We start from the raw sequence: 20,921 nt of genomic DNA on the forward strand, positions 1-20,921 counted from the left end.
ACTGACCTTACTAACCCTTGACTCCCTCCTTTTCTTCCACCAGCTCTCCCAGCCAGGTCAGAACCAGGGCCAGCAGGGGGGGAAGTGGCCTGGTTCCAGCAGCGCTGCCTCAGTGTCCAGCGAACAGCTCAGCATGGAGCTCCACCAGGTGGAGAGGGAGATCGGCAAGAGGACCCGCGAGATAGCCATGGTGAGGGAGAGGGGGATGGATGGATGAGGGGAGAATAGTAGGTTGTCTGTATTACAATGGGGAATCATTCTGCTCTGCTCCCAACGCCCTAAAGAGTTATTTCTAGCCTTATGTGCACCTTGTCGTGTGGTATTATGGCTGGTTTGTGTTCATGTATTTGTATTTATTATGGATCCCCATTAGCTGCTGCCAAGGCAGCAGCTACTCTTCCTGGGGTCCAGCAACATTAAGGCAGTTATACAATTTTAAAAACATAACAATACATTCACAACAGATTTCACAGCACAGACACCTGCCCCATGACATGTGAGTTGACAGTAGTGCTGTTGTGGTGACCGTATTACCGCAAAACACCGGCGGTCACGAGTCATGAAGGCAGTCAAATTCCACTTGACGTTTAGTCACGGTAATTAGGCTTCTCCAAGCTCTGATGCTGCTGATGGTCATTAGTAGCCTACCAAACTTGCTAATTGCCTGGTACTCAGCACTCTATTGTCCCTCTAATCACTCTGACATCAATGTAAATGTAATCGAAAATCGAATCAATCACTTCATGAGAGCCTTGAGCTCATGTTGCACAACATTTCTATAGGCTATACAATTGCGGGAGAAAACAGTGATGGCCTCTACTAAAAAGAGGAGGATCCCATCAGCTTTCTATAGGCTAGGCCTACTATATTTATTTCTCAACTTTCCTAATATTAAGCACATTGCTTCTCTTTACAACAGGAGTATAGCCTACCTGGCTGGCATGAAAATAAACCACGGGAAAGCGTCCTCCATTCGCTATGTCATGTATTTTTTCCTGCTGCCCCGTTTCGAGACAGGTGCATGATAATGGTCTATTCTAAAGCAAAACAAATTTCACACATATATTATTTAGTATATGTAAAGACAAGATTAAATCAAGAATAGTCTGATGGGTGACAATATTAGCCTATCACTTGTGAATTATATATTATCACTTGTGAATGATGCCCAGCATAAGAAACACCGCCTTAAAAAAAAAATATATATATTCTAATCATAGTCGCACACCTCATGTAGCCTAGCCCATAGGCCTATATGTTTTGCTAAGATTTGTATCACAACTAAAGTGGCCAAATAACTTCTTAAAATTAAGCACATTAATCTGCTTTACAAGGGGTGTAGAGCCTAACTGGCATACATATGCAGCATGTGAGTTTCAAGTTTGGGGAAGATAATTTTCACCATAAAAATGCACCTTTATAATAAAAGCATTACAAGCATAATTACATTTGCGGTCACTTTTGATAATGGTGTTTTCCCGCTAATGGAACATTCGTGCTTATAGCCTACTGCCATGTGTGCATTGCTGCGCTTATAATGTGAAGAAATACCCTAATAGTTTATCAACATTTTAAACTAAATGTTCTGATCTGTTGCGCCAGCCAGATTGTATAAAAAAGGTTTTGTGATGCTAGTGGGTGTATTAATTTGGGATCTTTCGCATCCCACAACTGTCCCAGACTATGTTTGGAATATTTATTTCTCCCACAGAATAGAATAGGTTGACTTTTGTACTATGGGGGATAGTAAATTAACATAGGCTAGTGCTTTTGCTGTTCGTTAGGCCTACTCATCTTGTTGGCTGACGAAAGGTAAATATGGACAGTTCTTCCAATATCTTCAATATGCACTTCGGAATTGGATAAGGACGTGCGCAGTTGCATCCTCGATGTGTCTGTCTTCACTTGTAGCCTGTGACAAAGACCTGATCACGTGATGGAGAGCCATGTGAGTGAGAGGTGCTTCGGAGCGCTCAGCACTCAGGGAGAAAGGGAGAAGGGCACAACGGCCACTGGCCGCAATAGGCATGGATTTCTTTAGGGGGCATTACGGCCACACAAAGGTGATACCGCCGTGAAATTCTAGGCATTATCAAGTGCTTGTCAAATTGTGAATGAGAGACTAATGAAGTGTGTACAGCCTGCACAAAAAACTAAGCAGAGCTCATGCCTTTCAAGTGACTTTTTTCAAATCATCATTAGTCACATCATGCAGCCTTACAATTTAATACAATGTATTAAAAATCTAAACATATAGCCCAATGTTTGTAAAACAACTAAAGTTACATTAATAACTCTAAATTAAGCAGTCTAAACTACCAGTCAAAAGTTTGGACACACCTACTCATTCAAGGGTTTTTCTTTATTTTTACTATTTTATACGTTGTAGAATAATAGTGAAGACATCAGAACTATGAAATAACACATATGGAATCATGTAGTAACCAAAAAAGTGTTTAAAAAATCTAAATATATTTTATATTTGAGATTCTTTAAATAGCCACCCTTTGCCTTGATGACAGCTTTGTAAACTCTTGACATTCTCTCAACCAGCTTCATGAGATAATCACCTGGAATGCATTTCAATTTACAGGTATGCCTTCTTAAAGGTTAATTTGTGGAATTCCCACATGTGCTAAGCACGTGTTGGCTGCTTTTCCTTCACTCTGTGGTCCGACTCATCCCAAACCATCTCAGTTTGGTTGAGGTCGGTCATCTGATGCAGCACCCATCACTCTCCTCCTTGGTAAAATAGCCCTTACACAGCCTGGAGGTGTGTTTTGGGTCATTGACCTATTGAAAAACAAATGATAGTCCCACTAAGCCCAAACCAGATGGGATGGCGTATCGCTGCAGAATGCTGTGGTAACCATGCTGGTTAAGTGTGCCTTGAATTCTAAAAAAAATCAGTGTCACCAGCAAAGCACCCCCACACCATAACACCACCTCCTCCATGCTTTACGGTGGGAAATACACATGCGGAGATCATCCGTTCGCCCACACCGTGTCTCACAAAGACGGCGGTTGGAACCAAAAATCTCCAATTTGGACTCCAAACCAAAGGACACATTTCCACCGGTCTAATGTCCATTGCTCGTGTTTCTTGGCCCAAGCAAGTCTCTTCTTATTATTGGTGTCCTTTTGTATTGGTTTCTTTGCAGCAATTCGACCATGAAGGCCTGATTCACGCAGTCTCTTCTGAACAGTTGATGTTGAGATGTCTGTTACTTGAACTCTGTGAAGCATGGTACCTGGTAACTCTATTGAACTTATCCTCTGTAGCAGAGGTAACTCTGGGTCTTCCATTCAAATCAAATTAAATGTTATTTGTCACATACACCTGTTTAGCAGATGTTATTGCGGGTGTAGTGAAATGCTTGTGCTTCTAGCTCCGACAGTGCAGTAATATCTAACAAGTAATATCTAACAATTTCACAACATATACCCAATAGACACAAATCTAGTAAGGAATGGAATTTAAGAATATATACATACAGTGGGGAGAACAAGTATTTGATACACTGCCGATTTAGCAAGTTTTCCTACTTACAAAGCATGTAGAGGTCTGTAATTTTTATCATAGGTACACTTCAACTGTGAGAGACGGAATCTAAAAATCCAGAAAATCACATTGTATGATTTTTAAGTAATTCATTTGATTTTTATTGCATGACATAAGTATTTGATCACCTACCAAACCGTAAGAATTCCGGCTCTCACAGACCTGTTAGTTTTTCTTTAAGAAGCCCTCCTGTTCTCCACTCATTGTATACATACTTTCACCTCTACATGCTTTGTAAGTAGGGAAACCTGCAAAATCGGCAGTGTATCAAATACTTGTTCTCCCCACTGTATATGGACAAGCAATGACAGAGCGGCATGGACTAAGATACAGTAGAATATTATAGAATACAGTATATACATATGAGATGAGTAGTGCAAGATATGTAAACATTATTAAAGTGACTGGTGTTCCATTTGTTAAAGTGGCCAGTGATTTCAATAGGCAGCAGCAGCCTCTAATGTGCTAGTGATGGCTGTTTAACAGTCTGATGGCCTTGAGATAAAAGCTGTTTTTCATTCTCTCGGTCCCAGCTTTGATGCACCTGTACTGACCTCGCCTTCTGGACGATAGCGGGGTCAACAGGCAGCGGCTCGGGTGGTTCCTGTGGCGGTCCTCATGAGAGCCAGTTTCATCATAGCGCTTGATGGATTTTGCAACTGCGCTTGAAGAAAACTTTAAAAGTTCTTGAAATGTTCCGTATTGACTGACCTTCATGTCTTAAAGTAATGATGGACTGTCGTTTCTCTTCGCTTATTTGAGCTGTTCTTGCCATAATATGGACTTGGTCTTTTACCAAATAGGGCTATCTTCAGTATACCCCCCTACCTTGTCACAACACAACTGATTGTCTCAAACGCATTAAGAAGGAAAGAAATTCCACAAATTAACCTTTAAGAAGGCACACCTGTTAATTGAAGTACATTCCAGGTGACTACCTCATGAAGCTGGTTGAGAGAATGCCAAGAGTGTGCAAAGTTGTCATCAAGGCAAAGGGTGGCTATTTGAAGAATCTCAAAAATATAAATTTCTTTAACACTTTTTTGGTTACTACATGATTCCATATGTGTTATTTAATAGTTTTGATGTCTTCACTATTATTCTACAATGTAGAAAATTGTAAAAATAAAGAAAAACCCTTGAATGAGTAGGTGTTCTAAAACTTTTGACCGGTAGTGTATTTCTTTGTGAACCGCTCAACACAGAATAGCCGCGTGTGCACAGAAAATATCCTTTCTATTTTATTCAGCTTTGTTCAATTGTATTCTTCATACTATAAAATAATGCCACGGAATTCTAAGCACATTTTGTCTGCTAAATAAACTAGTGTAGCCCAAAGCCATTTGGCATAGCCAGATCAGGACCTGACATAAGGACAACTCAGAGTATGCTATTCTGTTCTTCTGAAATGGACTACATGTTCTTCATATCATGCTTCTTTAGACCCGTCTAAAATAAATAATGGATTTATTGTGAAGGTGTAGGCTATATTACATGGATTTATTAGACTTTTTTAAATGTAGATGTTCCAAAGGTCTGCATCAGTGGCTTGTAGGCTGTGTGGAAGCCAGGAGATGCTAAATGTGTTTATGTTAATTAACGGTCAATTACCGTGAGACCGACAGTTATTTGCTTGACAATCACCGGCTGATGAAATTTCGTGACCGACACAGCCCTAGTTGACAGTGTATTGATGTGGTCTCAACAGGACAGCCAGGTGCCTCATGAGGTCCAGTACAAGAAGAAGACTGCTGAGAATGGCCAGCAGGACCACAAGGCCCAGCTGGAGGAAATTGCGCTGGCCCTGGGGTGAGTGGAGACACACAACTTGGCAGAACAGCATGTCATCAGTCTTTATACACGTGAAGGATAATACCACGTAGTAATAATAAATATGATCTTAATCCTCTCTGTTTCTCTCTCTCTCTCTCTCTCTCTCTCTCTCTCTCTCTCTCTCTCTCTCTCTCTCTCCTCTCTCTCTCTCTCTCTCTCTCTCTCTCTCTCTCTCTCTCTCTCTCTCTCTCTCTCTCTCTCTCTCTCTCTCTCTCTCTCTCTCTCTCTCTCTCTCTCTCTCTCTCTCTCTCTCTCTCTCTCTCTCTCTCTCTCTCTCTCTCTCTCTCTCTCTCTCTCTCTCTAGTGAGGTGTCGAATGGCTCCAGTGGTCTAGGGCAGAGCGGCGGTGTGGGCGGAGCCATGCTGTCACTGACCACTAAGGCGTCATCGCTTAGCCTGTGTTCTGAGCCAGGGCCCGGGGGCTCAGAGCTGCAGAAGAACGGTGTGGTCCATTCCTGCTCCTAGACCACACACACTGTGACACACACGACAAACACACTCTCAGACCCTTTGGTCTGAAGCATGCACACATACTCGTTTTATTTAGAAGATGAGCAGTATCTGCCGTGATATGAATTTTCTTTTTGTTCTGTGAATGAGCTTCTTTTTTTTTATTTGGGTGTGACTTTCATCGCCTGGAAACCAGGGCATTTGATGACATTTCTTTCACTTGTCGTTTTTCTTTTCTGGGACTACAAAATAAGGCTCTCAAAGTATATCTGTCAAAGAAAGCAGATGATAATGACGATAGTAGTGATAATGATGATAATTGTTCAAAGAAGCCTATCCCCCCTACATAGAAATCACATACCAAGACTCGTAGTGGATCGAAGGGTAGAGTATTTCTCAATTCTCCCCCTCTATTTTTGTGCCAATTACCAGGTACCCTAAGGGTAAGCAACTTGCAGGGACCTGTGAAATGTAAACGTTCAATTTCGTAACCAACTTAGTATCGGATCCTAACTCAAGTTATGGTCGTTTTGGTCTTATGTACAACATAACAATATCAGAAGTCTTGGTGTTTTACGACGTAGTTATGTCAGCTGTCATAAGTATCACGTAAGTGTCTGTTATACTTCATTATAACCTGATATGACACGTTGTTTCTTTCTGATACCTTTGACAGCTTACGTAGGCATTCTAACTAACATTTAGTCAGTGTAGTAACCGTTCTGTTCGCGTTCAGTAATAAAGGTGTAACCGCTAGTGTTCAGGAATATGCCACCCCCCAGAATCGTAAGATGTCGTTGACCAGATGAGGGGGGAAAGGGAGAGCGAAAACATTCCACCAACGTTCAGTCAACCCTCAGAGCCAAACAAGACTGTGTCGCTTCAAGCCACATGAGACCACATGCCGTTTTTAACCCGCCATGAGAAGTGTGATTTTATTAGTGCATTTTATGAATACATCATATGTCTGTTTCATACTTGAAAAGCAGTATCTTATTAACCAAAGCATTCTGTTTTAAAGATTGCAAAATGAATCTTTTTGATAATGAGCTTTTCTCATGTTTTCTATAAGGGAACATACTATGTGCTTCTCGTGGGATGTGGTGTGACTTGCTGCGGAAATGTCTTGTTTGCACTTTGATGGGCTGGAATTCAATCAAACTTGCAGTGTGGGAATGCAAATTCCAGGGAGTGTAACAAAACATGCATTTTCACATTGTAGGAAGGACATTTTCCATGGTGCGAGAGATTGAATCCCCTCCCAGTGTGAATTGAATCATATGGGGTGATTGGTGTTTTTGTTCCTCGTCTTCCTCAGAGCTCCTCATCCGGTCATTGAAAAGGCCTCCCCATTGGGATTATCTTGTCATTGGTTCTCCTTTACTTCTATGAAGTTGCGTTCCCTTGTTATTTTTTTTCCGCTTGCATAAATCACGATTAAGGGGCTGTGGCCTGCCTGAACGCTAGTCTGTAATTGGAGGGGAAGTAAAATTGTTGAATATGCTAATTTTTGGTCTTAATGTGTAAAAATTGTCTGTAGTCTGCCAAACAGTCATTTCAATGGTTTGTGCATCAATATCAACAATGAAAGAGTAGCGAAGTGTCTTAAATAATTTAGTAATTCTACAGGTTTAAAAAAAAATCCTCCTATCCCTTTTGTGTTTTTAACCGCACACTATTAGTTCATTTTAGAACAAGTCTGTATCAAGACACATATTGAGGGTATCTTAGTACATTCAAAACCCAGAACCTTGGGCTACACGTGTTAGGTTTAAAGCAAGCAGCCAGAGTGTCTTGCCCCTCAAAAAGCCTCTACCCAAAGTCTTGACCTTTATTGATATTTTTCACAATCTAGTTTTCTGGTATTATTATCATTATTATTGCTGTCCCTGTCATTGAAATGATTTATCGCTGATGCTCGTTAAGGAGCTCTCTGCCTTTTGTAAACAATCGTCATGATTGGCCATTGAAAAAACCTGCGCTGAAACGCAAAGAGGTGTGTCCCAGTGCTCAAACGGTTAAGAATGCATGGATACAGGTGGCGATCAGGTTTCAAAATTTGGGATTGGAAAAAACGTTCAGCTTTTTGTCTGGGTAGGTGGTAGGTGGGTGTTGATGGAAGTTAAAGTTGGGAGCCAGGGTCAGTTTTAAGGTTTTCGTTTTTTTCCAACCACACTTCATGCCTCTTGGGCTGCTCTTTGCTACAGTTTATTGTTTAGGTACACAACTCACTTATACATATGAGTATGTATACATACATTAATATACTAAGCACTATTAACGTGCCACCTCTTCTACTCGCTCAGCATTTATATTAAATGATCTCTACTTAGAATCAGCTAAATGTTTTTTTTCTCCACTGGTTGCCAACAGACTTTATCCTTTCCCAGTTGAAGGACATCTGTGCGCATTGACGTGTGTTCACTTGATCTTTTTGTGTTCAAACAAAGATAACTTCTCTATTGAAATATGCTTCCGAAAGAAGACACATTTAATGATGAAAATTTACAAAAAAAAATGTTTGTTAGGTTGTATTGCAGAAAATGTACACAGTCTTTTTTTCAAAGTGAAGTGTGCTGTACTGGGTGACGGTGTGGAAATATTAGAAATGTGTTGGGGTTTTCTCTTTTTAAGAGGTAATCCGGGGAAGCCTTTAATTTAGTCAAAGGCTTGCTTCATATTCTCAAGGAATACTCCTAGGCCATCCATTCCAACAGTATGAGATAATTTGGAAGCACCCTAACCAAATTGAAAGTGATCTTAATTGGCACACTCGTTTTGTCACCACCACATCACTGATCACATGACACAGGCAGAGACTCATGTTTTGTCATATTTAAAACAAAACATTTGTTTCTGCTGGGAAAATGTAATTGACTAGTTGGGTTTGTTTTTCTTCCTGTCGTTGAGTGAAATCACTTACTTCCAAGTCTTACAGTGATCTATGTATCGCATCACAAGGCGAAGCATCATGTTGTCCATCCACAGGGAAACTACTGTCAAATTTGGCATGGTACTCATACACACACAGGTTGTCATTTGTTTCAGAATAGTCATGAAAATTAGTTTGCCCACACACGTTAATTCTGCTTTGGGAAATACTCTTAATATCCTCCAGCCTTGAGCCTTAAAGAGAGAGTTCACTTCAAATTTGTCTAATGATTTTAGATCTCAAAAGTGGTCTAATGTTGACTTGAGGCCACATCCCATGCCATCTGTTGTGAAGATCCAGCTATAAGCCTCAATCCCCAAATCAATGGCAAAGATGGACGCAGTCTAGTTTCCAGAACATAATTCAGTGCCCATCTTTTCCACTTATTTTGAGTTTAAGGCATATACCTGAATGTGTGTGTGTGTGTGTGTGTGTGTGTGTGTATATGTGTATGTGTATATATATATATATATATATATATATATATATATATATATATATATATATATATATATATATATATATTCACACACACTACCAGTCGAAAGTTTGGACAGACCTCATACAAGGGTTTTTCTTTATTTTTACATTGTAGAATAATAGTGAAGACATCAAAACTATGAAATAACACATATGGAATCATGTAGTAACCAAGAAAGTGTTAAAACAGGTCAAAATATATTTTATATTTGAGATTCTTCAAAGTAGCGACCCTTTGCCTTGACAGCTTTGCACACTCTTGGCAATCTCTCAACCAGCTTCACCTGGAATGCTTTTCCAACAGTCTAATGAAGTTATCCTCTGCAGCAGAGGTATCTCTGGGTCTTCCTTTCCTTGGTTACTACATGATTCCATATGTGTTATTTCATAGTTTTGATGTCTTCACTATTATTCTACAATGTAGTAAATGAGTAGGTGTTCCAACTTTTGACTGCTTGTGTGTATATATACGTATGTGTGTATATATACGTACGTGTGTATACAGTGGGGGAAAAAAGTATTTAGTCAGCCACCAATTGTGCAAGTTCTCCCACTTAAAAAGATGAGCGAGGCCTGTGATTTTCATCATAGGTACACGTCAACTATGACAGACAAAATGAGAAAAAAAATCCCAGAAAATCACATTGTAGGATTTTTAATGAATTTATTTGCAAATTATGGTGGAAAATAAGTATTTGGTCAATAACAAAAGTTTCTCAATACTTTGTTATATACCCTTTGTTGGCAATGACACAGGTCAAACGTTTTCTGTAAGTCTTCACAAGGTTTTCACACACTGTTGCTGGTAATTTGGCCCATTCCTCCATGCAGATCTCCTCTAGAGCAGTGATGTTTTGGGGCTGTCGCTGGGCAACACAGACTTTCAACTCCCTCCAAAGATTTTCTATGGGGTTGAGATCTGGAGACTGGCTAGGCCACTCCAGGACCTTGAAATGCTTCTTACGAAGCCACTCCTTCGTTGCCCGGGCGGTGTGTTTGGGATCATTGTCATGCTGAAAGACCCAGCCACGTTTCATCTTCAATGCCCTTGCTGATGGAAGGAGGTTTTTACTCAAAATCTCACGATACATGGCCCCATTCATTCTTTCCTTTACACGGATCAGTCGTCCTGGTCCCTTTGCAGAAAAACAGCCCCAAAGCATGATGTTTCCACCCCCATGCTACACAGTAGGTATGGTGTTCTTTGGATGCAACTCAGCATTCTTTGTCCTCCAAACACGACGAGTTGAGTTTTTACCAAAAAGTTCTATTTTGGTTTCATCTGACCATATGACATTCTCCTAATCCTCTTCTGGATCATCCAAATGCACTCTAGCAAACTTCAGACGGGCCTGGACATGTACTGGCTTAAGCAGGGGGACACGTCTGGCACTGCAGGATTTGAGTCCCTGGCGGCGTAGTGTGTTACTGATGGTAGGCTTTGTTACTTTGGTCCCAGCTCTCTGCAGGTCATTCACTAGGTCCACCCGTGTGGTTCTGGGATTTTTGCTCACCGTTCTTGTGATCATTTTGACCCCACGGGGTGAGATCTTGCGTGGAGCCCCAGATCGAGGGAGATTATCAGTGGTCTTGAATGTCTTCCATTTTCTAATAATTGCTCCCACAGTTGATTTCTTCAAACCAAGCTGCTTACCTATTGCAGATTCAGTCTTCCCAGCCTGGTGCAGGTCTACAATTTTGTTTCTGGTGTCCTTTGACAGCTCTTTGGTCTTGGCCATAGTGGAGTTTGGAGTGTGACTGTTTGAGGTTGTGGACAGGTGTCTTTTATACCTGATAACAAGTTCAAACAGGTGCCATTAATACAGGTAACGAGTGGAGGACAGAGTAGCCTCTTAAAGAAGAAGTTACAGGTCTGTGAGAGCCTGAAATCTTGCTTGTTTGTAGGTGACCAAATACTTATTTTCCACCATAATTTGCAAATAAATTCATAAAAAATCATACTATGTGATTTTCTGGATTTTTTTCTTCTCAATTTGTCTGTCATAGTTGACGTGTACCTATGATGAAAATTACAGGCCTCTCTCATCTTTTTAAGTTTTCCCCCACTGTATATACGTACGTGTGCATATATACGTATGTGTGTGCATATGTACGTGCGTGTGTGTGCGTGTGTGTATACGTACGTGCGTATGCGTGTGTATATATGCGTGTGTATATGTGCGTGTGTGTATATATACGTACGTGTGTATGTGTGTATATATGAGTGTGTGTGTATGTGTGTGTATATATACGTACGTGTGTATGTGTGTGCATATATACGTATGCATGTGTGTATATATACGTATGTATGCATGTATATATACGTATATGTATGCATATGTGTGTGTATATATACGAGTGTATGTATATGTATGCATATGTGTGTATGTGTGTGTGTGTGTGTATATACGTATGTATGCATATATGTGTGTATATATACGTATGTATGCATATATATGTATGTATATGTGTGTAGGTATGCATAATAGTGTGTGTGTATATGTGTGTATATATAGATGTGTGTTTGTGTATGAATATGTATTTGTGTGTGTGTATATACGTACGTACGTACGTACGTACGTGCGTATACACACACAATCGATGCTGTGGGACGTGACCTCGAATAAACGTTAAACCACTTGAGGTCTAAAACGTGCAACAACATTTTATTTGTGAGTGAACTGTCCCTTTAAAGCCTATATGTGTGTAGAATTAACAATGATATGGTTTCTATGGGAATAGCAATGATGTTCATGTCAGTCTCATGCTTTCATTTGTTTCTGAGTGAAACTGCTGCCTACCCCTCGTTCACACAGCCAATGAACTCTTCCCCCAAACCACAGAACTCTTGCTGCTGTTTTGGGCTCACATTTTAATTCCTAACTTTTGGGAAAACTCAATGGCTTTTTTTATATAATTACTCCCTTGTAAGATATCTCTTAAATTAAGGTGCAGTTTTGATTTCAGCAAGAAAATACGTTTTTATATGTATATTATACTCCATTAAGGAATGTTTAGAATTATCTTCCTCCGATGTGGATGTAGCCGTTATTACACCATTTTATGACTTTGTAAGAGAATTCACTGTGTGAAAATTGGTTTGCATTTTTGTATAATACAATCTGCTTTTTTTGTTTGATACAAGAGGGAGGTCAAACTGGAAGTTTTTGAGAGAAATGAACCTGTGAAATTGAGAATTAAAATTTAACTTATGTACAACAGTGATTCTATGCTGAGGGGGGTGGATTAAATGATATTGCTAACTCTGCTATTGGCGTCTTGTTTTACTTTCCCATGGGGAAATGAGTCAACATTTTTGAGTGGAAGTATTAACATGCATAACACCACGTTCTCTCTTTCTGGCCATGCCAGTTAGCCCTCATCTTTATCCAACCCAAACTGTGGAGGACAGAGAGATGAACTCTGCCCACCACCAACTCAAGGGATCAAAACAGAACATGATCGAGAGGATTAAGGAGTATCAGAACCAACTCTGTGGCTCTCTTTGGCGAATGCTCAAGGGGAGACTTGACTAGTAAGTAGGCATGCCAGGATACACACAGGGCAGGGGTGAAATCATGATGCAATGTTACACGGGAAGGGATAGGCTTTACGGCCACACCTGGTGCCCAAATTGATGGCGTATATCAACTTGCGCAGCTGAGAGTCGAGTGGAGACGTTCACTCAGTCGTCCCGATGAGCCCTTCCCTGCTACCTAGTTTATGCTGACTGGCAGTGGTGTAGTGGAGGGTATAAACTGTATACCCACTTATTTTTCAGTGGGCATTGAGTATACTCAATCCCCATGAAGTGTCTCAAAGTAGTGTAGTTGAGGTATAAGCCGTATCAATTAATAAGGCTGATGGAACAGATCAGAATGTTTAGCTTAAAATGTTGATAAGCTATTATTTCTTCACATTTTAGGCGCAGCAACGTGTGAATGTCCCAAAATGCATTTTGCGGAAAACACTGTTCTAAAATGCTAGTGGTTTCATGGACAGAGATGGAAATATCCGTTAATGTAGAAAGAGGGGAGATCTAAAGATGCAACAACTATCATGGGGTGCTAATATGACTACGATAATGCCTTTGGCTGCTAGACATTGAAAGAAAACAAATAGAACAGGAGAACGCATATGAGGAAGTCTGTATAAAATATTTGCATCCACGGTTCTCTGGTGGGATTTTGGCTATAGGCTACTTTGAAGCAAGGTAAAACATGGCTCATAATACACTGCAAAAATAAATAAAAAAGGGAACACTTAAACAACACAATGTAACTCCAAGTCAATCACACTTCTGTGAAATCAAACTGTCCACTTAGGAAGCAACACTGATTGACAATACATTTCACATGCTGTTGTGCAAATGGAATAGACAACAGGTGGAAATTATAGGCAATTAGCAAGACACCCCCAATAAAGGACTGGTTTTGCAGGTGGTGACCACAGACCACTTCTCAGTTCCTATGCTTCCTGGCTGATGTTTTGGTCACTTTTGAATGCTGGCGGTGCTTTCACTCTAGTGGTAGCATGAGACGGAGTCTACAACCCACACAAGTGGCTCAGGTAGTGCAGCTCATCCAGGATGGCACATCAATGCGAGCTGTGGGAAGAAGGTTTGCTGTGTCTGTCAGCGTAGTGTCCAGAGCATGGAGGCGCTACCAGGAGACAGGCCAGTACATCAGGAGACGTGGAGGAGGGCAACAACCCAGCAGCAGGACTGCTACCTCCGCCTTTGTGCAAGGAGGAGCAGGAGGAGCACTGCCAGAGCCCTGCAAAATGACCTCCAGCAGGCCACAAATGTGCATGTGTCTGCTCAAACGGTCAGAAACAGACTCCATGAGGGTGGTATGAGGGCCCGACGTCCACAGGTGGGGTTTGTGCTTACAGCCCAACACCGTGCAGGACGTTTGGCATTTACCAGAGAACACCAAGATTGGCAAATTCGCCACTGGCGCCCTGTGCTCTTCACAGATGAAAGCAGGTTCACACTGAGCACGTGACAGACGTGACAGAGTCTGGAGACGCCGTGGAGAACGTTCTGCTGCCTGCAACATCCTCCAGCATGACCGGTTTGGCGGTGGGTCAGTCATGGTGTGGGGTGGCATTTCTTTGGGGGGCCGCACAGCCCTCCATGTGCTCGCCAGAGGTAGCCTGACTGCCATTAGGTACCGAGATGAGATCCTCAGACCCCTTGTGAGACCATATGCTGGTGCGGTTGGCCCTGGGTTCCTCCTAATGCAAGACAATGCTAGACCTCATGTGGCTGGAGTGTGTCAGCAGTTCCTGCAAGAGGAAGGCATTGATGCTATGGACTGGCCCGTCCGTTCCCCAGACCTGAATCCAATTGAGCACATCTGGGACATCATGTCTCGCTCCATCCACCAACGCCACGTTGCACCACAGACTGTCCAGGAGTTGGCGGATGCTTTAGTCCAGGTCTGGGAGGAGATCCCTCAGGAGACCATCCACTACCTCATCAGGAGCATGCCTAGGCATTGTAGGGAGGTCATACAGGCACATGGAGGCCACACACACTACTGAGCCTCATTTTGACTTGTTTTAAGGACATTACATCAAAGTTGGATCAGCCTGTAGTGTGGTTTTCCACTTTAATTTTGAGGGTGACTCCAAAACCAGACCTCCATGGGTTGATATATTTGATTTCCATTGATCATTTTTGTGTGATTTTGTTGTCAGCACATTCAACTATGTAAAGAAAAAAGTATTTAATTAGATTATTTCATTCATTCAGATCTAGGATGTGTTATTTTAGTGTTCCCTTAATTTTTTTTGAGCAGTGTATGAAGTAAAATGTCCAGCGATCCTATTACAGGCTTAATATCTTCTGGTAGATGGAAAGGCTTTCCCAAAAACCTTAAATGTTAACTAGCTACAAAGTAGCTTACGCCTACCTGGCAGAATGATATGATTATTTGCATCAATCCAGTGTCTATTTGCTTTGCAAACTCCAACTCGTGCTACAGAAACACCCCTAACCAAACAACGGTGCTAGGTGCCTGCACACTTGAATTGAAGGGTAACTACACTAAAAAATCTAAATTCCTTAGATTTTCCCAGACCTCAAAAGTAGTCTCCTGATGGGAACTTTTGGCAAAATTAGAGTATACCCACTTCTCCAGGCACCACTACGCCACTGCTTACTGGCTAGCAGGCAACAACAGCATGGCGCTAGTTAAAACTTGTTTAAAAGAAAGTGATGTTTATTTCAATGGGCGAGGGAGAAATAACTTGTAGTATTGGTCACTTGTAGTATTGGTCGCCGTGGAGACATCCAAAAACTTCAAGTTCCTTGCCGTACACATCTCCGAGGAGCTGAAATGGTCAAACCACACAGACACCATGGTGAAGAAGGCACGACAGCGACTCTTCAACCTCAGGAGGCTGAAGAAATGTGGCATGTTCCCGAGGGCCCTCACAGTGTTCTACAGGAGCACCATCGAGAGCATACTGTCTGGCTGCATCCCAGCCTGGTACAGCAACTCCGCTGACCGCAAGGTGCTACAGTGGGTAGTATGCTCAGCCGAACGCACCATTGGGTGCACACTGCCTGCCCTCCAGGACACCTACAACACCAGCTGTCGCAGGAAGGCCGAGAAGATCATCAGGGACCTGAGCCACGAACTGTTCTCCCTGCTTCCATCGCTCAGACAATTTGTGTTTCATTAGCTATCTCTCTGTCAGTGAATTCAATTGTTGAATCATGTTTTGTCATGATTATGACTCATTTCAAGTACCTAGCTGCAGGTTTACAGAAACATTGAATATACTTTGCATAGAAACCTAAATAAAAGCATGTAGATAGATGTGTGTGTGTCATGAATGCTAGAATGGAGGTTTAAAAATGACAACTGCATATGCATATTGGCCAATACATATGGCATAGCCTACACATAGGATACCTTGCAATACAGTCTTCTTTAAAAACAGCTGTACAATGTGCTCTGCAATAAGATAACCAGAGTTTGATTTCTAAACCCGATTTCTTCTCAAATAGGAGCTGGCTACGGTGGGCATTTATAATGTTGGATGCTTTGGAGTATAAGGTATGAAGAATAGAGCCTGTAGTAGGATTATATAAAAATCACTTGGGAAATGAATGTTTGAGTTTTAAATAGGCTACTAAATGTTCAGTGAATGTGAGTATTTACACTGAACAAAAATATAAAAGCAACATGCGACAATTTCAAAGAATTTACTGTTACAGTTTATATAAGGAAATCACTCAATTTAAATAAATGAATTAGGCCCTAATCTATGGATTTTACATGACTGGGAATACAGATATGCATCTGTTGGTTACAGATACCTTAAATAAAGGTCAGTATCTGGTGTGACCACCATTTGCCTCATGCAGCGCAACACATCTCCTTCGCATAGAGTTGATCAGGCTGTTAACTGTGGCCTGTGGAATGTTGTCCCACTAATCTTCAATGGCTGTGCAAAGTTGAGATACTGGAACACGCTGTTGTATGGTTGAGAACTCGAACACGCTGTTGTACACATCGATCCAGAGCATCCCAGACATGCTCAATGGGTGACCTGTCTAGTGAGTATGCAGGCTATGGAAAAATTGGGACATTTTCATTTTCCATGAATTGTGTACAGATCCTTGCGACATGGGGCCGTGCATTATCATGCTGAAAAATGAGGTGATGGCAGCGGATGAATGGCACGACAATGGGCCTCAGGATCTCGTCACAGTTTCTTTGTGCATTCAAATTGCCATCGATAAAATGCAATTGTGTTCGTTGTCCGTAGCTTATGCCTGCCCATACCATAACCCCACTGCCACCATGGGCGATGCCATGCACACTGTCTGCCATCTGCCCGGTACAGTTGAAACTGGGATTCATCCGTGAAGAGCACACTTCTCCAGCGTGCCAGTGGCCATCCAAGGTGAGCGTTTGCCCATTGAAGTCGGTTACGACGCTGATCTGCAGTCAGGTCAAGACCCTGGTGAGGACGATGAGCTTCCTGACAGTTTGTGCAGAAATTCCTCAGCTGTCCGGGTGGCTGGTCTCAGACAATCCCGCAGGTGAAGAAGCCGGATGTGGAGGTCCTGGGCTGGCGTGATTACACGTGATCTGCGGTTGTGAGGCCGGTTGGACGTACTGCCAAATTCTCTAAAATGATGTTGGAGGCATCTTATGTAGAGAAATTAACATTAAGTTATCTGGCAACAGCTCTAGTGGACATTCCTGCAGTCAGCATGTCAGTTGCATGCTCCCTCAAAACTTGAAACATCTGTGGCATTGTGTTGTGTGACAAAACAGCACATTTTAGAGTGGCCTTTTATTAACGTGCACCTGTGTAATGATCATGCTGTTTAATTAGCTTCTTGATATGCCACACCTGTCAGGTGGATGGATTGTCTTGGCAGAGGAGAAATGCTCACTAACAGGGATGTAAACAAATTTGTGCACAACATTTGAGAGAAATAAGCTTTTTGTGCATCTAAGAAATGTCTGGGATCTTTTATTTCAGCTCATTAAACATAGGACCAACACTTACATGTTGCGTTTATATTTTTGTTCAGTGTAGTTACAAGTAGATATGCTGCTAGCAAGCAGAAGTAGATAGCTTGCCTTTATCACTAGCTAGCATGTCATTCCAGGACAAGGAGAGTTTTAGCTTTCAGTTTATTCCAAGTAATTTGATTTGATTTGATTTGATTTGATTTGATAATTTCAGACTACAGAAATCTATAGTATTGTATACATCTGGCCCTTCATTGGACACTGTGTTAACAAACCTCCAAACGAGCGTCAACGCCATACAACACTCCTTCCATAGCCTCCAACTGCTCTTAAACACTAGTAAAACTAAATGCATGCTCTTTAACTGAACGCTGCTTGCACCCGTCCACCCGACTAGAATCACTACTCTCGACGGGTCTGACCTAGAGTATGTGGACAACTACAAATACCTAGGTGTCTGGTTAGACTGTAAACTCTCCTTCCAGACTCACATTAAGCATCTCCAATCAAAAGTTAGATCTAGAATCGGCTTCCTATTTCGCAACAAAGCCTCCTTCACTCATGCTGCCAAACATGCCCTCGTAAAACTGACTATCCTACCGATCCTTGACTTCGGCGATGTCATTTACAAAATAGCCTCCAACACTCTACTCAGCAAATTGGATGTAGTCTATCACAGTGCCATCCGATTTGTCACCAAAGCCCCATATACTACCCACCATTGTGACCTGTACGCTCTTGTTGGCTGGCCCTCACTACATATTCGTTGCCAAACCCACTGGCTCCAGGTCATCTATAAATCACTGCTAGGCAAATCCCTGTCTTACCTTAGCTCACTGGTCACCATAGCAACACCCACCCGTAGTCTGCGCTCCAGCAGGTATATCTCACTGGTCATCCCCAAAGCCAACACCTCCTTTGGCCGCCATTCCTTCCAGTTCTCTGCTGCCAATGACTGGAACGAACTGCAGAAATCTCTGAAGCTGGAGACTTTTTAACTCCCTCACTAACTTTAAGCGTCAGTTGTCAGAGCAGCTTACCGATCACTGCACCTGTACACAGCCATTCTGAAATTAGCCCACCCAACTACCTCATCCCCATATTGTTATTTATTTTGCTAATTTGCACCCCAGTATCTCTATTTGCACATCATCTTCTGCACATCTATCACTCCAGTGTTAATACGAAATTGTAACTATTTTGCACTATGGCCTATTTATTGCCTTACCTCCATAACTTACTACATTCGCACACACTGTATATATATTTTCTGTTTGTATTTTTGACTTTATGTTTTGTTTACCCCATATGTAACTCTGTGTTGTTGTTTTTATCGCACTGCCTTGCTTTATCTTGGCCAGGTCGCAGTTGTAAATGAGAACTTGTTCTCAACTGGCTTACCTGGTTAAATAAAGGTGAAATAAAAAAAATAAAAAATAAAATAGTAATCAAGGTAGGACCCACTAATTTCATTCATACAGACAAATGCATTTTATCGATGGCGATTTGAATGCACAGAGATACCGTGACAAGATCCTGAGGCCCATTGTCATGCCATTCATCCACCGCCATCACCTCATGTTTCAGCATGATAATGCACGGCCCCATATCGCAAGGATCTGTACACAATTCCTGGAAAATGAAAATGCCTGCATACTCACCAGACATGTCACCCATTGAGCATGTTTGGGATGCTCTGGATCGACGTGTACAACAGCGTGTCCAGTTCCCGCCAATATCCAGCAACTTCGCACAGCCATTGAAGGGGAGTGGAACAACATTCCACAATCAATAGCCTGATCAACTCTATGCAAAGGAGAAGTGTCGCGCTGCATGAGGAAAATGGTGGTCACACCAGATACTGACTGGTTTTCTGATCCACGGCCTAATGAATGTATTTAAATTGACTGATTTGCTTATATGAACTGTAACTCAGTACAATCTTTGAAATTGTTGCATGCTGCGTTTATATTTTTGTTCAGTGTAGCTAGCTAGCTAACTCTTCTTCGTCGTCTTCTTCTTCTTCTTTGGTATTATGGTGGTCTGCAAACAAATGTTATAGGTGCATGCCGCCACCTAATGTATTGGCTGTGTATCAGCCTACTATTCTGTAGTATGAATTCATTGCACTTTGTGAAAAAATTGCTATACCAAGTACCAACTAACCCTGCACCCATTATAACCTCACCACTATTCCACTACTTCGGCCCTCTCTGATCCTACTCTAGGCCAACAGCCTGAGAGGACGGGACAGTACCGTTCAAAACATCTTGTAACTCTTCTTCAGTAAAATCTCATACACCCAAGTATTTCTCTGCAGTTGCCACCACAACATCTATCCTCTGTGATTTACATTCCATTCCTGCGGTACAATTGACAACCATGGCCATGAACTCCCCCCAATTGTTATTCCTATCACTCGCTATTGGCTTCGACCTACTCACATGGATCCTCTTAGGATCCCTCACCCTGGACCCATCTTCCTCTACTATTTTCTTCACTCTTCAGCATATGACACCTTGTGCACTACTCTAATCCTGGCAACCTCAACCTGCCTTTATCTCACCGGACACCTCTGATCTCCAGCACCATGGGTACCCCTACAGTTTACACACACAACATCTTCCACTGATACTATACATTCCTTTGTCTCATGTCCTCCTGCACACTTCTCACATCTAGGAATCTCCCTCCTACACACTGCTGCCACATGACCATAAGCTTGACACCTAAAACACGGTAATGGGTTCGGGATAAACACTCTCATGGGATAACTAACTTGACTTTTTCTGGTAATGGCTCTGCCTCAAAATGGAGCGCACGCTCCCTCTGGACGGCAGAAACGCAACAAAATCAACACGATTCCACTTCGAGTCACTTTCACTGACTTTTATTTTTATTTCACCTTTATTTAACCAGGTAAGCCAGTTGAGAACAAGTTCTCATTTACAACTGCGACCTGGCCAAGATAAAGCAAAGCAGTGCGATAAAAACAACAACACAGAGTTACATATGGGGTAAACAAAACATAAAGTCAAAAATACAACAGAAAATATATATACAGTGTGTGCAAATGTAGCAAGTTATAGAGGTAAGGCAATTTAATAGGCCATAGTGCAAAATAATTACAATTTAGTATTAACACTGGAGTGATAGATGTG

At 41.8% G+C, this 20,921-nt stretch overlaps 1 protein-coding gene across 1 annotated transcript in view; it reads left to right on the forward strand.

Annotated features, from left to right (window-relative positions):
• LOC121535080 (roquin-1) overlaps positions 1-8,183 on the forward strand; it is a 40,732-nt gene extending 32,549 nt beyond the window's left edge. Inside the window, exons 18-20 of the mRNA XM_041841786.2 lie at positions 44-190; positions 5,271-5,371; positions 5,700-8,183. Of these exons, the coding sequence (XP_041697720.2) occupies positions 44-190; positions 5,271-5,371; positions 5,700-5,859 (408 nt within the window). The 3' untranslated portion in view covers positions 5,860-8,183. The remainder of the gene's footprint in view (positions 1-43; positions 191-5,270; positions 5,372-5,699) is intronic.
• The last annotated feature ends 12,738 nt before the right edge of the window (positions 8,184-20,921 follow it).

The sequence above is a fragment of the Coregonus clupeaformis genome, chromosome 21, assembly GCF_020615455.1.
Source record: "Coregonus clupeaformis isolate EN_2021a chromosome 21, ASM2061545v1, whole genome shotgun sequence".
NCBI classification, from domain to species: Eukaryota; Metazoa; Chordata; class Actinopteri; order Salmoniformes; family Salmonidae; genus Coregonus; species Coregonus clupeaformis.